Below are 13,184 nucleotides of genomic sequence, written 5' to 3' on the forward strand. Positions count from 1 at the left end.
CTGGATGGGCATAGTAAAGGGCAGATTTTTTATGATCATGGGCAGATTTTAAATGACTAATTTTCTTTTACGAAGCTCCATCCAACAAGTAAGGTTCAACACCTTTTACTATGCAGAGCTTTAAACGGAGACATTTTTAGACTGGCATGATAACTATTATTGTACGCAAATTCAACCAGAGGAAGATACTTTTCCCAATCCAACCCAAAGTTAATTATATAGCTTCTTAACATATCCTCTAGAACTTGAATGACTCTTTTAGACTAACCATCTGTCTGAGGGTGAAATGCAATACTGAATTGCAACTTAATTCCCAATAATCCCTGTAATTGCTACCAATATCTTGAAGTAAACCTTGGGTATCTGTCTGAAACTATGGAAGATGGGATTCCACGCGGGCTCAATATATCAGAAACATAGCTTTCAGGTAACCTTTCCAAAGAATAAGTAGTGAAACTATGGAAGATGGGATTCCATGCAGGCGCAATTTATTAGAAACATAGCTATCAGGTAACCTTTCCAAAGAATAAGTAGTGTACATTGGCATAAAATGAGCTAACTTAGTAAGTCGATCTACCATCACCCAAACTAAATTCTTCTCTGAAGGACTGAGAGGTAGCCCTAACACAAAATCCATGGTAATTTTATCACATTTCCATCATGATATTTCTACAGGATTCAACTTACCCGAGGGAACTTGATGTTTTACTTTAACTCTTTGGGAAGTCAAATAGGTTGAAACATATTCTATGATTTCCATCTTCATTCAGGTCACCACTATAAACTTTTCAAGTCTCTATACATCTTGATACTCACTGGATGGAGTGAAAAGGGTCTCTGATGAGCTTCCCTTATCAGTTCTTTTCTTAAGGCATTCCCAACTAGTACATACATTCTTCCCATGAATCGCAGTACACCATTTTTACCCAAATTGAAATTTACTGCATTACTAGACATCATACATTGCCTATACATATCACACTATGCATATTTCATTTTCTCTTCTAGAATTTGAGAGAGAAAAGTTGGCTTAACAGTTAACTTTTCCAATAATGATCTGTCATCAACTATACTCACTTTGGCTCTCAGTGATGTTAATACTGCCACTATTTTTCTACTCAAAGAATTAGCCATAACATTTTCTTTTCTAGGCTGATACTCTATAGCCAAATTACAATCTTTCAATAGTTTCATCCAACTTCTTTGGTGTAGTTTCGAATATTTATGTGTCAACAAATACATTAAACTTTTGTGATCAGAGAATACACATCACTTTTCTCCATATAGATAGTGTATCCATATCTTCAACACCAATACTATTGATGTGAGTTCCAAATCATGGGTTGGATAATTCTTCTCATGAGGTTTGAGTTGGTGCAATGCATAGCTATAACTTTACCCTTATGCATAAGTACATATCCAAGCCCATTCAGAGATGCATCAGTATAAACAACATTCTCTATACCAAACTCTGGTTATGCTAAAACTAGAGCTTCAGTCAATACTGCTTTCAACTTCTCAAAACTTTGCTGGCACTCATCAATCCATTCAAACCTTTATTTCTTTTCCAACAATCTAGTGAGAGGAATTTCCAACATTGAAAAACATTTCACAAACCTTCTATAATAGCCTACTAGCCCCCAAAAGCTGTGAACTTCAGTGACATTTTTAGGAGGATTCTATTCAATACTGCTTTCACCTTATCAAGGTCTACTTTAATACCTTCAGCAAAGATCACATGGCCTAGAAAATGTACTTCTTTTAGCCAGAATTTACACTTGCTGAACTTGGCATATAACTGATTTTTACGTAATGTTCTCAGCACAATTCTCAAATGTTCCTCATGATCAGCTTCATTCTTAGAGTAGACCAAAATATCATTAATAAAAATCACCACAAACTGATCTAAATATGGCTGAAACACTTTATTCATCAAGTTCATGAATACTGCAGGCGTATTAGTTAAACCAATGGGAATTACTAAAAATTCATAATGGACATACCTTGATCGAAAGGAAGTCTTAGGCACATCATCACCTCTGATCTTCACTTGATAATATCCAAATCTCATATCAATATTAGAGAAAATTGTAGCCTCACACAACTGATTAAACAAATCTTCAATTTTTGGCAGAGGATACTTATTCTTTATAGTTACCTTATTCAACTAGCGATAATCTATACATAGGCGTAGTGTTCCATCTTTCTTCTTCACAAACAAAATTGGCGCACCCCATGGTGACACACTCGGTCTTATAAATCCCTTATCTAACAGATCTTGCAGCTGTTCTTTCAACTCTTCTGGTTTTAACAGTGCCATTCTGCAGAGAGTATAGGAGATGGGTGTTGTACCAGGTTCCAATTCAATTGAAAACTCTACTACTCTCTCAGGTGATATCCTTAGAAGCTCTCTTGGAAACACATCTGGAAATTACCTTAACACTGTCCTTTCTTGACTTAGATGAATCCATAATGTACACCAAATACGTATCTGTGCCATTAACTATCAATTTTCTAATGAATACAACAGAAATTATTCTAGTCAGTTTGTACGCCAAGCATTAATACTTTCTTACCCTTAGAAGTCAACTAACGTACACCTTTAGCACGATAGTTTACCATAACATTATTTCTAGTTAGCCAATTGAATCCCAAGATAACATCAAACTGATGGAAACTTAGTAACAAGTCTGCCAAAAATATGTAGTCACCAAACACCAACGAGAAATTCTTTATCATCTTGTTAACCACAGTACTCTGACCTAGTAGATTAGTTACTAACACATTCGTTTTAGAATATACAACTTCAAGATCTTGACCCTCTATAACCTTAGTACAAATATAAGAATCAGTGGACCCTAGATCTATCAATGCATAAATATTATTTTCAAGTAAAGAAAATTTACCGTTATAACTTCTGGTAGATCAACATCTTCCTTTACTTTCATTACATACGCTTGGGCTGACACTCTAGAATTTGGCTTACTAAAATATTTCCTTAGTGCTCATTGCACTGAGCCAGGCTTTACTGCCATTCCAGATCTAGTCTCTTGCTCAAACTTTTGAGGCCCACAAACAAATTGCTCTGTGCTTAGGGGTGTGCATAATTCGGGTAAAACCGAAAAAATTCGGTTAACCGACCAAATTCGGTTAATCGGTCGGTTAACCGAATTTTTTGATCGGGGTCGGTTATTTTTTTATGATTTTTGGTTAACGGTTAATTGGTTCGAAACGATCGGTTAATCAAAATTTTTGGTTAACCGAAAAAATTAATAAATAAAATTATCCAACCCACCCAAACTCAATTACCCAACCCAATTACCCACCCAATAAAACTAAAACTAAAGTTTACTCAATTACCCAATCCAATAAAACTAAAACTAAAAGACAACCCAATTTACTAAAGTCTAAAACCCAATTTACTTTAATAATTTATAAATTTTTAAATTTTAAAATAAAAATAAAAAATTCGTAATTCGGGTATTTTTCGATAATTCGTTAATTCGGTTAATTCGGGTAATTCTGTAATTGGTAATTTTAACCAAAAATAAAAATACATAATTTTTGTTAATTGGTTAACCGACCTTATTAATCGAAAAATTTTGGTTCGGTTAATTTTTTTAAAAAAAATCGGTTCGGTTAACGGTTAAAATTTTTGGAAGGTCGGTTAATTCGGTTATAGTAATTTCGGGTCGGTTAACCGAATGAACACCCCTATCTGTGCTTGTTTCTATCTTGGAGGGACAATCCTTAACCAAATGTCCTTGGATCCACATCTAAAACATGCCTCATAACCTCTCCAACATTTTCCTCCATGGCTTTTGCTAGAGTGTTCATGGTTAACATTTCTCATTGCTCTAGACCCTCTAGAGCTTGCTATAGAAATAGTTGGTCTACTAAATCCTTTACGCTTGAAACTCGTAGGTTGTGAATCTCTTCTTGAAGTTGAAAAAGTTTGATTTCTAAGCTTTTTAAAACTTGTTAGAGGTGGAGGGCTAGACATTCTTCTTTTTATCCTTTCTCTTTCAAAGTTTCTACTTCTATCTCTCATAATTGTTTCCTTCTTATGAGCTTTTTCTGTCATAGCTGCTAAACTTTTACATTTAGAAGTTGCTACTAGAGCACAAATTTCATTTCTTAAACTCCACTCAAACTTATCACACATTTCCTTTTCTGAATGGAACATGTTATTTTACATATCTACTGAGTCTAACAAGTTCTCGTTCATATTCCATCACAAACATCCTTCATTGTCTAAGATACAAAAATTATTTCTTCATCTATTTTACATACATCTAGTTCATACACCTTTCTCTGAACTTCTCTAGAAAGAACTCTCAATCAATAATCTCTTCAGGAGTCACACTAATCAATGCTTCCCACCACTGATAGACTTCTCTTTCCAGCAACAATATAACATATAAGAAACTGTCCTCTCGTGTACATTTCAATTCCTTTATCACCCTATAAACTAGAGACAACTACTGCTCAGCCACAGTGGGATCATCACGTTTATCACCCATAAATTCTTTAGCACCCCTTTTATGAATTTCTTTCACAAGAGAGTCACAGTAGGTACTGGTGGTGTAGGTTGTACTAGGTGAACCACTTCTGGTTATGGTTGTTGAGGCTGTTCAAGCTAGGGCGCTTGAATATTCCCCATAAAATAGTCAAACATATGTGTCATCATCGTAAATAAAACATTCTTGGAAACATTTCCAACTGTTCCCAAGCTAGCTGTAGGTGTTTGTTCTAGAACAAGAGGCATATGACTTTAAACTTCTTCTCTAGTCGCTTCTCTAGATCCTTCAAACATCTTTTTCAATATTACAAGAAAATTTAAATTAGTTTAACACACTCAGGGACTAAGCCAAAGGCGAATCATGCATGATGAGGCGTGACTTAGCCTTTGATTTTATAAGAATTGGCTCAACCTTAGCTCTGATACCAAACTTGTAACATGTCAAACCCGACCCTATAATAGGATCCAAGTATGATGTGTCACTACTTAAAATCAAACTAATTTTAAAACATTTTGGCGAAAACTTTATATAATTCTTACAAAGTTATAAACATATATAGGCTTTATTTGTAATGTATCAATTCTCAAGTAAGAACACTTACTATTGTGACTTATATTAGGTGTTCAGAACACCTAGTCCCCCTTTAACTCATTGATTATGCATTAATCATAGCACACCAAACCACTCACCTTGATCAACCTTATTTCAAGCCAAAGATCAAGCTTTTCTTTGCCTTTGTCCTTACTTGTAGAGGCTTCCAAATGAGTTGGAACTTTACAAACACATCAAACACAATAAAAATGCATTACAAACAACACTAAACACAACTAAATCATTCCAAAATCACATATCAAAGCCTCTTATACTCAACACCGAAAAGTTAGCTAGTTTTGCCCAAATATGTGTTTAACCGCTCAAATCTCATTTCTAAGCTTAGATTTCAACTTCATCCTAAATATCATCTAATTACAGATCTAAACCATTAATTTTATCTATTTACACAGATCTAATTTTTTTAGAAAAATAAAGCTTTTGTGATCATTTGAAAGGGGAAAATGTTTGATTTGTTTAAATTACTTAAGGATTTGTTAAATCAAGATCAAATACCTCTTAATTAAATCAAAATGAGTTAGAAATCACTTTAAAATAAAACCTTCGCTTATTAATCCAAGATCCACCATTTTCAAGCTAAAAATCGGTTTAAAATCAATGGATCTATTGAAATCTTGATTAAATCAATTAAAAATTGAATTGAAATAAAAAGTTACTTAATTTAATCATGAAAAGTCGAATCTCACCTCAATTTGGTGAAAACAACAAGTTATGAGTTAAATTTGAGCTATAATATGTGAAGAACTATAGATAATTAAAGGATGAAAACTTGATTATTCTTTGAAATTAGAAAAGGAATTCATGTTTGGAAAGCTTAAGAATAAAAATAAATAAATCAATTTCGGGAGAAAAGCTTTAGTTTGGTGTTTGGGAAATTTTTGAATGAATAGAGAAATGAAAGGGAGAGAGATGGTAAGGGTTGTTAAATGGGCAACCAATTTTTAAAAATTGGGTCATTGCCCATTTAACCACCTTCAATTTTTCCCTTTTTCAAATAGGTCAGTTTTTTTTCCAATTAAAGCTTATTTTCCAAATTATTTTTGAATTGACCTAATTTTAAAAATTTGTTTTAAACAAATTAATTCTTAGACACTTAATTTTAGTTTCTAAAATTAATTTTTTTAATTTTATTTTATTATTCCTATTTATTTTAATTATTTAATCTAACTACAATTTTTGATTCACTAACTTTCGATTTCCTAACCTGATTCTACTAACCAAATTTTTGGGATGTGACAGCTTGTGTGACGTTATGAGGGACCCTTTCGAGTTTTGAAGAGAGTAGGCAAGGTGGCCTATAAGCTTGAGCTGCCTGCAAAGCTCAAGGTCTACCTAGTGTTTCATGTCAACATGCTTAAGACATTCCATTAGGGTTAGGAAGATCCAAATCGAGGCAAGTCTGAACGACCACCAATGGGGGTAAAGGTCCCCTATGATCGAGAAGTTGATTGCATCATGGTTTATCGAGTGATTTGATGAAAGTACTATAGGCCGAGGCATGAATACTTAGTTCGATGGAAGGGGCTTCCTAATAGTGAAGCTAGTTGGGAACTTGTCGAGGGTTTGTGGCAGTTCCAAGATGAGATAAATCAATTCAACTCAGAGGACGCGACGAGGGTGTCGCTAGGGCAAGTGGGGGAGAATGTCATGGGTTGTGCATGGGAGCCCGTAACCATTGCACATTTGAAAGATCCATCATGTTCACAAGGGGTCACATGGTTCAATAGGACTGGTCTATTGGTTGGAGAGTTTGAAGGCCCATCTACAAAGCATGACAAATATGGAACGTAATTTTCAAATATATGAAATCTTAGAGGATTTATAATCTTAAAAGATTTGATTCTATAAATCCTAGAGATTTGATTTTGTAGATAGCTTTTAATCTTAGCCATTGATGTACTTTAATCTGTACTATTTAATTTGGGAAAGCTCAACTATAAATAGAGGTCTCTCCCCCTTATTGTAAACCACTTCATTCTTGAGTAATGGAATTCTTGAGATCATTTACTCAAACTTTTGTACTTTCTCTTTTTGTGGCTTTTCTCTTATTTCAAGTTCTTTTGAGTTGCTTCTGTTTTCCTTGCTGCCTTAGAGATTTCTATAGAAGTCTTAATTTTAAGAGTAGGTTGACTTAGGCACATTTGAAGTGAAGGAATCGTCTAAGGCCGTATAGATTTTAGGGTGAAAAATCTAAGTTTGTGACACATTATAAGCACCAAATAGATAAATGGTTAATTGGCATGAAATAGCTACCAAATGGGCAAATTTTGAAATTGATGCTTGAGGTATTGATACATTAGAAAAGGGTATTGGTACTTAAGAATTTATTTTTAATTTTTCAAACATCGAGCCTAAAAATGATATCCATAAAGAGGTAAGGTATCGATACCTTAAAGGAAGTAGCAATACTTTGAGTTTAGTATTGATACCTTTGGTTTAAAATTATTTTTTTGAAATATCGAAGCTCAAAACAGTATCAGTACCTAGCAGGGGTATAGATACATGTTCTGAAACTCTGAAAGCTTTGCAATTTGGTCCTATTTCATGTTTAGAATAGTAATTGAGCTTTTGTAAGCTCGATTAAGGCTTGGATTTAATTGAATTTTATAAAGTGAATGTGATTATGATATGATGAAATGTTTGAATTATTTATTTATGGTATACCTTATTTGAAATTTTTAAAATGTTGCAAAAAAGTCTTTATTTAATCTCTAGTTAATCTTAAAGCATTCGTATGCTCATATAAGACCCGAGAAAGAATGTTCATGATATTCAATATTTTTTTGTTGTTGATTGCATGAATGATGACGTGAATTAATGATTTTACTGTAAATTTATCAGTAGTTGCTCCGACAACGATTGCAACATCCTGTAGCTTGAATTTGGCAATCGGGTAGGGCAATGGGTGTTACAATCACCGTTCAAAACAAAAATATTGTTTCGATCCATTCATTTATCATTTCCCAACCATAAATTTTCATTTCATCCATTTTTTTCAAGTAATTGATCATGAGACACCTACATCTTTTGCATAATACAATTCAATAAACACATAACAGGTGAAATCAAAATCACGCAATAAAAGTAAAACAATAAATTTGACATACCTTTTCTTGTGATGAAGAGTTCTTCTGGATCAAAATTTGAAAATATCACTGACCTTGGTGCAACCACATTTGCCAACATCCATCCTCATAATACCATGCTTATAGTGGCATCTAAATGTGCGGTGAATAGACAAGCCTTCTTTAATTTATCATAAATTGAAAAATAAAACCTTAAAATTGTTGGTTTGTGGGGATAATAATAAACTTATGAGAAATTAACGAAGGCTTCAAGGCATGTATCAATGCCTTTTTTAAGGCTCTATCCGCCCCCACCTATATTATGGTGTGCAAAAGAGTTACTAGCAAATGAACCTCAAGGATACAATGAAGCCAAACGACTATCTACGTTTTGCACTCATAAGAATAGTTTACTAAGCACTAAGTGGAGCATAGAAAGTAGACCTGATCATGAGCCTAGCCACCCGCCCAGGCTTGAAGGCCCACTTGAAAAGTGGGAGGGTTTGGGAAAAAATATAGGCCCAAAAAATGGGCTTGGAAAATAAATAAGGCCCATTTTTTTAAACGGGCCAGGCCTCAAATAATATGTTTTTGGCATGGGCCCGACCCAACCTGAATTTGCCTAAATTTTTTTCCTGGTGTTGTTTTGCTATTGTTTTTCTTCCATTTAACTATTATATTGCCACTATTTTGTTGTTATTGTTTTGATATTGTATAACTCTTGTTTTATTGTTAATCCTGCTACTATTTTATAGGCAATTTGCTTACTAAGTTGCAATTATCTTAATGTTATTTAAGTATAAAGACTTTTTTTTAATGTATTATCATTTTGTTGGGAAACATTTATTTTAGTGTTTAGTGTATTTGATGTATTATATTTTTAAAATTTATTTTTATATAAAAATAATATTAAAAATTTTAATATGGGCAGACTAGGTTTAGCGTTTTTTATCTGGGTTGGGTTTGGGCAAAATTTTAGGCCCTTTTTCAGGCCAGGTTGAGCCCGAGCCTAATAAGTGGGCCTAAAATTTTGCATCACCCCAACCCATTATCAGGTCTAATAACAAAGATAAAAATTTCTATAAAGAATTTATGCAATAGAACAATCTAGAAATATAAAAGATGGTGGGAGAATAGAAATAAACTTTTGATGTGTTTTTTGGTGTGTCAAACAAATGATATTTGACTCCTATTTATAGGAGTAAGAACACTACTATCTAAATGGATAGTCACGTCTTTTAACAATAAACATAGTTATTCAATAGATGTCTCCTTGAATAATCACGATTCATTGTTAATAATAAAGTGATATAATTTTTGAATTTAAGAGACATAATTCATCAACATGAAATGTGATAACTCTTGGTTAATAACCAAGTGGTATAACTTTTAATTACTTATAACTTTTCATTTGCAACTATTGAAACACTATATATATATTGAAAATGTTCCAACATATAATGCTTTCATGTATCAAAACATGACCTAGTGGTATTGATATATGCCTATAGGTATCGATACATGAGTGTTAGAATGGTTACTAATAGCTAGTTTTATGAGAAGTATTGATAAATCTTTTATATGTATCGATGCGTGAGCTATAGTGACACTTTTTCAGCAAAAAAATAATACGCTCTAAATCATTCCCAACGACCATAAACTTCCACGACCTTATTCTTTGCTATAAATACAAGTCAAAGACAAATTAGGACTCAAGAGAAACATATCTAAGCATCAAAGTCAAGAGAAAAGCTCCAAACCTTCATTCTTTCATTTCTCTTGTAAAATATTCTCTAGGAGCCTAGTGTCTAATCTTTCATCATTTACATATCTTTGCATTTATAGTTAAAACTTGTAAACATCCAACTTCCTAAAGGTTTTTATTGTTTATTCTCCATTCCACTAATTGTAACTTTTATAGGGTTTTAGCTTAGCCAAACAAATCTAAGAAAGGCTCTAGTTAAACGTAAAAGCTATGGGAAAAGGTTTTATCTAAGCGTTGTGAAAAAAAATAGAGTTGTAAAGGTTATACCTTCTCCTCGAAAGGTATCAATTCCAATAGTGAATTCAGAAAATCATTAGTGGTGAAAAGCTGAGATAGTGGAGAAAGACAATTGAAGTCAAACCACTATAAATCGTTTGTGTAAGTTTTTCTTCCCTTTCCCTATTATATAGGAAAGGCTTTCAATTTTTTTTAAAATATCAATTCACGTTCTCTTGGTATTTTCAAGCATAACATATTTGGATAAAAATATTTTCTATATTATTATAAAATCTTATATTTATAAAAATTGAAGTGAAATAATATATTTTCTAAAATATAATATTTTATATATTTTAATTTTAAAATAATAATGTAAAAATATAATATTTTATGAAAAATTAAAATATATAAAATTACCAAAAAACATTCCAAGATGAATATAGACAAATCATTGTCTCAATTAATTTGAAATCGGAAACCATATGTCTTAGTACATTCTGACATGAAATAAAAGTTTCAATTTTATTAATTTATATATTTTTAAAATTAATAAAGTAATCAAATAATATAAAAACTTCACGTGTTATAAAAATAAAAATAAATAAAATTATTAAAAACATAATTAAAAAAATCAAGACAATATTCAAATGAATCAAGACAACCATCTCCCGAGTTCATTTCAACATGAAATTATATTTATAATTTTTATAAATTTATATATTTTAAATATATTTTTAGATTTTATATATTTTAATTTCAAAATAATAATATAAAAAGTTATATGTTATAATATATATATATATATAAATGCTAAAAACACAAAGTCTATAATGAACCTAGAGTTGACCAGATTCCTTCTATATGTGAAAAATTATTTTTATATATATATTTTTATAAATTTTATATATTTTAGATTTTTATTTTGTTACTTGTGAAAATGTGGAGCTATCAGATATTTGCTATATTATTGGTCATTAGTGCTAGGTCAACGCATTTTAATTTTATTGATTAAATATTAAAATTTTTGTCAGAATTAAAATTTAGATACCAATTAAGTCCAAATAAATATCAATTAAATACGAGTAAAAAAACCCTATAAATAACATTTAACATTGTTAATTATTTGTGTAATATACATTTTAATATATTCATGATATAATCAAATTATTACTATTAATTGCCTAGAATTTGTAGGAGGTTTCTTAACCTTAAACAATTTCCTATATTTAGCCAAAGAAAAACAGTGGATGAGAAACAGATTATAGAATCCAACCAGTGTTTATGAAACATTGTTTCAATATAATCCAAACTTGTTGGATTTAACTGTAACCATCTTCTTTATGAACTTGTTTGAATCTGGTTTAATATGTTAAAAGTTTCCGGATGTTCTTACAAGTTCCAATAAATCCAGCTAATATCCTCTATTACAATCCAGCATAAAAAAAAAGAAAAGAAAAGACATTGATGGCCTACAAATTTTACAGTTTATAAAAATAGACCTTTCTTCCCATTGATGATTTGTTAAATATGGTTAAGTTCCAATAACCCCAAAACATCAACAGAAAAAACGGTTTAGTTATTACAAAAACAAACTGTAGGAACCAAATTGCAAGCAATGTCAATTTTTTCGTTTCTAGATTAAAAAGAGGTGCAAATCAATCTTCATTGTCGTAGTTTACAATTTGCGGAAAATGGGGTGTGGTGAATCAAAACACGCTGTCATCGAAAACACCATTAGCCGAAAAAACTCAAAGGCGGGATCCAAGCGAGGGAAAAGCTCCCAAGTCATTGAAGAAACGAGGAAAGTTGATAGCGAAGTGAGCTCATCGGTGCAACAGGAAGGCAAAAACGACGGTTTGGACATCGTTGGAGTCGCTGCTGGAACCACCTCTATCAGTCGGAGGAATTCGAGAGCAAGGTCCAAGAAGGGGAAAAGCTCGGAAACCATTGAAGAAACGAAGAAAGTTGATGGCGAAACAAGCTCAATGGCGAAACAGAAGGAAGTCAAAAATGACAATCGGGACACCGACGGGAATAATTCCGGCACTGTGGTTGATGGGAAGAAGGTAGCTGAAAGCATCGAATTGAAGAAAGGAGATAAAACGATGGCCGAAGAGACAAAGGAAAAAATTATGGAGGAAATTAAGCTTGTCGAAGAAACAAAAGATGGTGAGAAACTAGGTGAAGATTTAAAGAAATAAATTGTAAAGGATCAAAAAGTTGTTGAAGAAATTGCAAATGGTTTTTGAACTTAAACTAATGATGCATGTATGCTTCAATGGCGGTAATTCTTTCTACATTCATAAACAAATTTGATTCCTTCATGTATGATTTTTCAGGAGAAGCTAAAACTATGAAGAAAGAGAACTTGGTAGAAAGGTCAAAAACAATAACTTCTACAACTACTACTGAAGCTAAAGTTTCAACCTTAGTTGAAAAACAGGTATTAATCTATATTACTTAGTGAATGTTGTTTGGCATGATCAAACATTTTTTCCATGGATGCTGAAGAAAGAATAGAGTTGGAGCTTATTTAAACCTAGTTCTTGTTCATAATATTAAACCATTAGAAGTTTAAGTTTAATGAAAATGGAAATTATCTATAACTTTTTTTGTGTGTTTCAGGAAGAAAAACCTGCAGGAGTGGAGGATTTGAAGAAAAAGTGACACCATTTAAAGAGTTTTATCTGCATTTATTAGACTGCTTTTTCTCCTCAGTTTCATGTATTATAATATATGGTATTATTTCACAGAAAATGTATCATTCTTTAAGCTATGAAAATTATAATGATCATTGACCTTTCGTGTATGTTAATCTAACTTTTTTCCCTAAATATCTGTATCTAATATATATTAATACAAGAATATAATGCTTCAAAATACATGAGAAAACATAGAAAGAAATGAACATATCGATCTCACATATTTTTCTTAAAATGGTCATGTGCTATACATATATATAAGAAATAAATCACTATAATAGATGAAGAATTACAAAAA

General features: G+C 31.9%; 1 protein-coding gene across 1 annotated transcript; it reads left to right on the forward strand.

Annotated features, from left to right (window-relative positions):
* The first annotated feature begins 11,827 nt into the window (after nt 1-11,827).
* LOC105778408 (uncharacterized) lies at nt 11,828-12,851 on the forward strand. Its single transcript, XM_012602096.2, has 3 exons — nt 11,828-12,353; nt 12,524-12,627; nt 12,810-12,851. Exons 1-3 carry the CDS (start codon nt 11,876-11,878, stop codon nt 12,849-12,851), a joined length of 624 nt encoding a protein of 207 aa, XP_012457550.1. The 5' UTR covers nt 11,828-11,875.
* The last annotated feature ends 333 nt before the right edge of the window (nt 12,852-13,184 follow it).

This window comes from Gossypium raimondii, chromosome 10 (assembly GCF_025698545.1).
Source record: "Gossypium raimondii isolate GPD5lz chromosome 10, ASM2569854v1, whole genome shotgun sequence".
In the NCBI taxonomy this organism is placed as follows: domain Eukaryota; kingdom Viridiplantae; phylum Streptophyta; class Magnoliopsida; order Malvales; family Malvaceae; genus Gossypium; species Gossypium raimondii.